The sequence below is a fragment of the Serinus canaria genome, chromosome 1A (assembly GCF_022539315.1).
Source record: "Serinus canaria isolate serCan28SL12 chromosome 1A, serCan2020, whole genome shotgun sequence".
Classification (NCBI taxonomy): domain Eukaryota; kingdom Metazoa; phylum Chordata; class Aves; order Passeriformes; family Fringillidae; genus Serinus; species Serinus canaria.
Window position 1 is genome coordinate 48,123,835 of NC_066314.1, and position 7,615 is coordinate 48,131,449.

At 55.9% G+C, this 7,615-nt stretch overlaps 1 protein-coding gene across 2 annotated transcripts; it reads left to right on the forward strand.

The window, feature by feature from the left end:
• The first annotated feature begins 530 nt into the window (after nt 1-530).
• On the forward strand, nt 531-7,506 carry CHADL (chondroadherin like). 2 transcript variants are annotated; one of them, XM_030237658.2, is made up of 5 exons: nt 531-2,720; nt 3,710-3,880; nt 3,973-5,634; nt 6,282-6,448; nt 6,787-7,506. In XM_030237658.2, exons 2-5 carry the CDS (start codon nt 3,728-3,730, stop codon nt 7,010-7,012), a joined length of 2,208 nt encoding a protein of 735 aa, XP_030093518.2. In that variant the 5' UTR covers nt 531-2,720; nt 3,710-3,727; the 3' UTR covers nt 7,013-7,506. The 2 variants fall into 2 exon arrangements, with proteins under 2 accessions (XP_030093518.2, XP_050826059.1); XM_050970102.1 differs by having other exon boundaries at nt 531-3,880.
• The last annotated feature ends 109 nt before the right edge of the window (nt 7,507-7,615 follow it).

Consider the following 7,615-nt stretch of genomic DNA (forward strand, 5'->3'; position numbering starts at 1 on the left):
GCATTGGGCGACCTCCTGGAAGCAGGGCTGGGTCTTTGCTGTCAATGGCCTTTTGCCCTTGTGCTCCTTTGGCTACCCAGAGAGAGGGGCAACCCTGTAAGGAGGGTGACAGCCCCTGTCTTCCTACCTGAGGGGAGAAATGGAGCTCTCCCGGTCTCCAGCCCAGCCACCCACCCTGTCAGCAGGGCAGGGCCTTTTGCCCAGCCCCAGCAGCTTTCTGCCAGACGCTGGTCCCTGGCCAGCGTGACCCCCTGTACTCTGGGCGCGTCACAGCCTTTGTCCCTGTGCCACCCCTGAAGGGTCTCAGTGCGCGGAGGCCCCTGCCTTCCCTGCAGTGCTGTCCAGCCTTACCCCTGCTGTCTGAGGATGGCACGGAGCACTTAGCGGTAGTGTGGGCACCATGACCCACCTGTAGCCAGGGCCTGGGTCTGTGCCTAAGCTGCCGGTCCTGCTGGTGACCTGCCAGCGTGCTGGCCCTGTACTCGGGGCACGTGTCATGACCTTGTGGAGCCATTTGTCCCCAGGAGCAGCCCCAGGTCCCTATAGGCAGGGCTGGGGAGTCTGCTTTAGCCAGGTGACAGAAACGAGCACTTCTGGGCCCTTGCGAGAGTGCAGGTTGATGAAGTGCTGTGCCGCAGGGCATAGTCCCACCTCTGGTGCTGCTTCAGCCTGGCGTCTTCGGTGCTGGTGCCCCGGCTGGTGAGGAGGCTCCCAGGGCTCCTGCAGACGGCTGTGTTGCTGTGCTGCCCTGTGGCCAGGTTCTGGCCGGCCCCTAAGTTGGGTGCAGGCCAGAGCCTGTGCTCTGTGGTGCTTGTTGGAGGGTGCCAGGCTGCGGGGGACGGCCCTGTAACTGGGGTTGTGTGCATCCCCTGCCCTCGGCAGGTGGTTGGAGGGATTCCCTGTAACCAGGACCCGGCCTTTCAGAGGCATGGTGTCAGGAGTCATGGGGCCAGGCATGTACCCTCGCTGTCCTTGGGGCTGGGCCCCGCTCCTCAGCTTCAGGCCATGAGCCTGACTGTAGAGTCTCGTTCTTGTCGTCCTGGGAAAAGGCTGAGCTCTGTGGCTCCCTCGGTGTTCATCAGCCTGTAAGCAGGCTGTGGGTCTGGGAGCCTTTGTGCTCCCTTCAGCTGGCAGCCAGCGTGGGGCGGCCACCCCATCAGTGGAGAGTGCCCTGGAGTTGGAGAGAAGGAGCCTGTGTAGGCCTTGGGGAACAGAGCCGACCTGTAAGTCGGGGCCAGTGCTCTGGAGTCCCAGGCACTTTACAGTCCAGGCAGCGGCTTGAGCCCCCTGTAAGCAGGTGTGCAGCCCCTTAGCCGCTGCTTTGCGTGCCCAGCTTCATTTGCCCAGAGGGCCTGGTTCCCAGCACCATATGGGACTTCACTGGACGAGCTCTATAGTAGAACTGGAAGGTAAGAGCAGCAGCTTAGAACTGAACTTGGAGGATTTTGGGCAGCTGAGGGGTCTGTGGGTGGCTGCTTGAGGATCTCGCTGTGGGGCTGTTGGGTCACAGTTCCCTTCGGGAGCTGAAGCTGCTCAGGCCTGAGTGTGTTGTTGTCCATTGGCAGAAGCCATGGGACAACGAGACAAGTGAGCAGGAGCAGGTGTGGCTTCAAAGTCCAGTGCTGAACAGTGAGGTAAGAGCAGCAGGTCTTGGAAGTGTCTCTACTGGGACATATTGGTTCTGGCAGCTAAGACTGCTGCTGGGAGACAGTCACTCTGCACTCCCTGATGGGGCATGGGACATGAAGGCAGCACACCTGAATTTCCATTCTGGCCACTGTCCAGCCTACCCTGCTGCCCTCTGCCTGGCCCTTCCATCATCTACTGTGTCCAGGAGCCCCCTTCCCTGGCTTGTCAACAGCCTGTAGAGCAAAACCTCCCTGGTCGTGGCCTGAGCTCTGCTGGAGAGGCTAAGGTCTTGTACCAGGCATGGAACATCACAGCTGGTCCTTCCCCAGCCTCACCCCAGCCTCTTATTTTGCAATGATTTCAGCTGCTTCAGCTTCTACGGAGGCTGCTACACAGGAGAAGGGCTTGAAGTGGAATGAGATACCAGTATCAAATCTTCCAATATTTTTGTAAGGCTGCAGATCTGTTCCAGTTCCCTGGGAGAGTAAAACAACAGTCTGGGAGGAAAATGAACGCCTCCATGTCCTTCTGTAAGCTAATGATGATGAAGCAGGCAATGCCAATCCAGCCTATTCTAAACAAGCAAAAAAGAAAAATAGGAGAGTGGAGGGCTGTAAACGTGGCAGGACTGGTCAGCTGCCTCTCCTTTTGCTCAGGCTTATGACTGCCATTGCAATTCATCTTTGAATTTGGCTGGATGTCATCTTTCTGCCCTGCAGCTCTGTAGCTCCTGTGACTAACACAGCCTGGAAAATGAAGGCAGAGCCCTGAAAACAGTGAATGCAAACCCCACATGGGCTTTGCCGGGTTGGTGCTCTCAGCCCCCAATGAATCGAGGGGGAGGTAATGTCTGGGTTGCTGCCCTCTCTCCAGGGGTGGCTTACCCTTCCTCCCCCCGTCCTTTTCCTCCTCCCACATTAGTGGCTCTGCCTGGTGAGAGCTGCTGGGAAAGCAACACAACGGGGCCCATTCAGTTCTCACTTCTGCAAGGAGCGCAAACACCAGTGCAGGAGCTCGGCAGCTGCTAGGCAGGGCAGGGGACACTTTCCTCTCTTCGACACATCTTGAAGTCCAGGTACTCCAAACTCCAGGTGTGTGAACTCTCCAGGTGTGAGGGAGGGAGTGATGGCATGGTGTCTGGCATGTGGCAGTGCTCCAGGCACAGCATGGGGACTGAGTTTAGGGACATTACATTGATTGCACTGGGCAGGGGGTGTGCAGGAGGACTGCCCCAACGCGTGCATGTGTGTGTGTGTGTGTGTGTGTGTGTGTGTGTGTGTGTGTGTGTGTGTGTGTGGGCTGCAGCAGGACTAAATGGGGTGACAGCAGGAGAGCTGTGTTGGTGTATGGGACCACAGGGGATGGTGAACTACAGTGGCTCCACGAATTTAAGCCTTGCAAACCCCACTGATGCTGTCTCAGAGTTTAGCAGGATGTATTGGTCGTATCTGCAGCCTGCTGCCTCCTCTGTGTTTCTCCCAGCCTTGGCCTCTCTCTGATACCTTCACTCCAGGGGCTCACCCCTGCCCAGCCAAAACCAACCTCTCCTTCCTGCAGCAAAACAGTGGAGTTCTATTCCAAACACTGCTATGAATAGCTTAGGAGGGAAGCAGGGAGCTTGCAGGGTGGGAGGCAGGATGGTGGAGACATGGGACATTTGCCATTTAAAGAAGGGTAGCAGCTCAGAAGCCTGTGTGATCACATTCTCTGGATGGCTACACCTGCTTGCCTCACAAAAAGAATTGTAGGAGAGATATTGATAGCTTGCACAGACCAAGGCAATCTTAATATTTTAAGAAAATGCAGGGGTGGGGTGGGTGTCTGTTTAAAGCCAGCTCCTTGTGAGTGACCTGCTAGCTGTGACTTTCACTTTTCATTCCAAGAATTCCTCCTCTCTTTTTTCCACTCTTCCTCATTTCTAACTTGTGAAATCATAGCATGAGAGCAAGAGAAAGTGAGACCTGACCCACTAGGTGACAGCAGCAGCCCTCTTGGCACATGGGGTTCCAAGCAGGCGATGCTGTTTGGGGATGCATGGGAGCCTCGCCTCTCCCCTGGCCTTACATCTGTCTCTCCCCAGCCATAGGTACCCTCCAATATGGGGCCATCCTGGGGGCTCCTCCTGCTTGCAGTGGCCTCGGGGGCGATGGCTGCCGCCCACTGCCCTGCACCCTGTGTCTGCGATAACCTCCGTGCCCATGTCCTCTGTCTCAATGGGAGCCTGACTGCCATCCCTGACACCATCCCAGAGGTGGGGAAGGGGAATGAAGGTCAAGGGATGGGAAGAGAAGATGGGTATGGCAGGCCTGGGGTAATTCGGTGTTTTATTTGTGTGACTGACAGCTCACCAGAAAACTAGACCTTCGGGGCAACAGTTTCACGATCATCCCAGCGGGAGCCTTCCTTGCTACCCCCTACCTGACACACTTAGACCTGCAGCATTGCAAGGTGGAAAGGCTGGAGGAAGGGGCTTTCCGGGGTCTGGGAAGGCTTGTCTACCTCAACCTGGCCTCCAACGGCATAGCCCTCCTCTACCAGGAGTCCCTGGACGGGCTCTTCTCCCTCCAGCAGCTCATTCTGGAGGGGAATCGCATTGAGGAGATACAGCCGGGTGCTTTTGGCCATCTGGGGTCCCTCACTGTCCTCGACCTGAGGGCAAATGCTTTGGTCTACCTCCCAGACATGATCTTCCAGGGACTGCAGGTTCTTAGATGGCTCCGGCTGTCTCACAATGCCCTCCATGTGCTGGGCAGTGAGGCCTTTGCTGCTCTGCCTGCCCTGCGCAGGCTGAGCTTGGACCACAATGAACTGCAGGCACTGCCTGGCGAGGCCCTTGCCAAGTTGGATGGGGCTACCCGACTAGACCTGGGCCACAACCCCATCACCTACGTGGCTGAGGAAGCCCTGGCCATGGCCTCGCTGAGGCACCTCTTCCTGGACCACGCCTTCCTCCAGGATGTGGCACCCGATGCCTTTGCCCGCAGTCCCCAGCTCCGTATTCTGGACCTCCGGGAAAACCAGCTGCAGGGGCTGCCACCCCTGGCTAGGGCAGGAGGGCTGGTAAGGGTCAGCCTGGATGGGAACCCTCTTCTCTGCTCCTGCCTCCTGCGCCCCTTCCACAAGTGGCTGGCAAGGGCACGAGTGCAGGCTGAGGGTGCCTGTGCTGCACCCCCTGCCCTCCGTGGCCGGTCCCTCAACTCCCTGAAGTCCCCTGAGATGAGATGCAGTCACCTCCGGCCACCCCCTAGCCCCACGGCACCGCCAGAGCAGCCAAGTTCAGCCGGCAGCAGGCAGTGTCCCCGGGGATGTGTCTGCTCCCCTGATTTCCATCACGGATCCTGTGAGAATAGGGACCTGCGGGAGATCCCTCGGGACTTCCCTGAGGACACCCACCTTCTCGACCTGCGCCAAAACCCCTTCAGGACAGTGCCACCAGATGCCTTCCCTGGCCTGAAGGAGCTGGTGTCACTCCACCTACAGAGGTGCAGCATCAGGGAGATGCACGCTGGGGCACTCCGGGGGCTGGAGAGCCTGGTCTACCTGTACCTCACCGACAACCACCTCTCCACCCTGGAAGCTGCTGCCTTTGAGGGGGCCCCGCAGCTGGCCTACCTCGACCTGGACCACAACGCCTTCACCCGTGTGCCTGCAGGCACCTTCCGGCTCTTGCCCAACCTCATCTCCCTCCATCTGCAGCACAATGCCATCAGGGAGCTGGTGGAGGGTGACCTGGCTGGAGCCAGGGGGCTCCGCTGGCTCTACCTAGCTGGGAATGCCATCAAGCACATTGCCCCGGCTGCCCTGGCTCCCACCAAGATGCTGGAAAAGCTGCATCTGGAGGGAAACCGTTTGTCAGAGGTGCCCACAGCAGCCCTGCGGGGCCTGCCTGCCCTGAGTGAGTTGAAGCTGTCCCGAAACCCCATCAAGCACATGGGGGATGGTGTCTTCCTGCCATTGGCCTCCAGCCTGCAGCACCTCTACTTGGACAACATGGGCCTGGAGCAGGTGAGTGTGTTATGGGACTCCCAAGGGGCAGTGGCACCACAGGGCATTTTACAGGTTACACTGCCCATGACTGGTGGCCCCTATAGGGTCATCCAAACAGAGGTCCTCAAATTCCCAAGCCTTCAGGAGAAGTTCCATAGCCTGGCTGGGAAGCCAGATTTTTTGCTCCTGGCTCCCTTGGGAGAAGCTTACTCCCTCCAGTCCTTAAACACCCAATTTCATTGGGGTCCACACCATTCCCTAAATCACCTCCTTCCCCTAGCTCTGGCCAGATTTCTCTTTCTATAGACTGTTCTGCAGGCCTCTCCACTGCCATTATCCTGAATATTTCCATTCTCTCAAGGAAGTGGTGTTAGCAGCACCCTCATAAAAATGGTGTATCTGAACAGCACCCAGGGATCACTCTGAGACTTCCTGCATGTGACCTTCTCTCTAAGAAGACTGAACAAGAGTCTAATGAGTTCCAAAATGTGATTGAAACTGCTTGAATTAATTAACAGTCTCCCCTATTTAAAACAACTCTTTTGTGGGGCCACCAGCTTCAGCACAGGTTGTCAGGCCCCCCAAGATGATCAGAAGTGCAGGGGCAGAGATCTGCTCCCCTGCTTTGATCAGCATGCCCCTGACTTAGCCTTCTTCCATTGCAGATTTCCCCACATGCCTTCACTGGCCTCGGTCCCAAGATCAGAAGCCTCTACCTGGAGAGCAACAAAATGAGTAACATACCTGACATGAGCAACTTCACGGGGCTGGAGATCCTCAACCTGCAGGATGTGCCTTTCCAGTGTGACTGCCAGCTCCTTCCACTGCACAGGTGAGTGCCACAAGGGGGAAGCAGCCTCAAGGATCTGCCTAGGGGGCAGCTGAACCTCCTGTGATAAAGGCACAAACTCACAGCACACTGGGCCACTTTTAGTCTTTTCCCATGGTGGCGAGATGTAGCACACACCTGTGTGCAAGGATGAAGGTGCCTGGGCTTTCTGGGTGTAGGGAAAGCAGCCACAAGCTGGGGCAGGCAAATATTGAGATATTCAGAGGTCACCCAGGTTACCTGGCCTTACTTTGAAGTGATCATGCACTTATGGGCATAGACTTTTGTTCTTTCTTGTGCCCTTCCTCATTTCTTTCCCTGATCTTCTACCACATTTCCAGGTGGATCAACAAACTCAACCTCTGCGTAGGGGCCACCTGTGGCTCCCCTACAGAAGCCCAAGGGCTGAAGGTGAAGCTTTCCACCACTTTCCAAACTTGTTCTGGCTGGGGACAAGGCGAGGCTGGGGATACCAACCCTAACAAGACTAAGGCTGCCAGCAAGCCCAGCAAGAAAAAGAGGTTGGGAAAATCTCCAGCCCGAGGCTTCAGTAAGAGCAGAGCTTAGGATTTCTTAAGGCTTATGGGACATGTGCTGGACACAACAGGGCCCTACCTACAGTCTGGCTAGAGCAGTTTTTCTAGACTCATCCCCACCATGGAGACATGAATATTGCTCAAGGTGCACAGGGAGAGCCTAGTGCCACCTAAACAATGCTGATTTGCCAAAGATGCAGGGTTTGCTTTTGCAGGACACAAAGGTACATTCCCTAGAGTCTGCAGCATGCTTTGGTGATGCAAACAATGAAGCCAAATACTTGCTTCTTCTTTCCAAGGCTTCATCCAGCCATGTGGAAAAGCTGCTATCCAGAAGTTTGGTTTTGTTTTTGAAAGCATTTTCACAGCTGCCAAAATCATAGAAGAACCGAGAGTGGGACTGCAACCAGCACCATCCAGTAAGGTCCTGCACTGGCACAAATCTTACACTAGAAAGCTTAAAAATTATTTGTGAAAATGTTGCCTTAATTCCCAGAAGTTCCTCAGAATTAAAACATAAGCACATGGAAGCCTTTTTATTTCCTGCAGATTTCGATCAGTGATCTGTAAGTGATCCCATGATAAACAATGTGTTCAACCTATTCCCCATGACTGCATAGGTTGGGACCCCAGA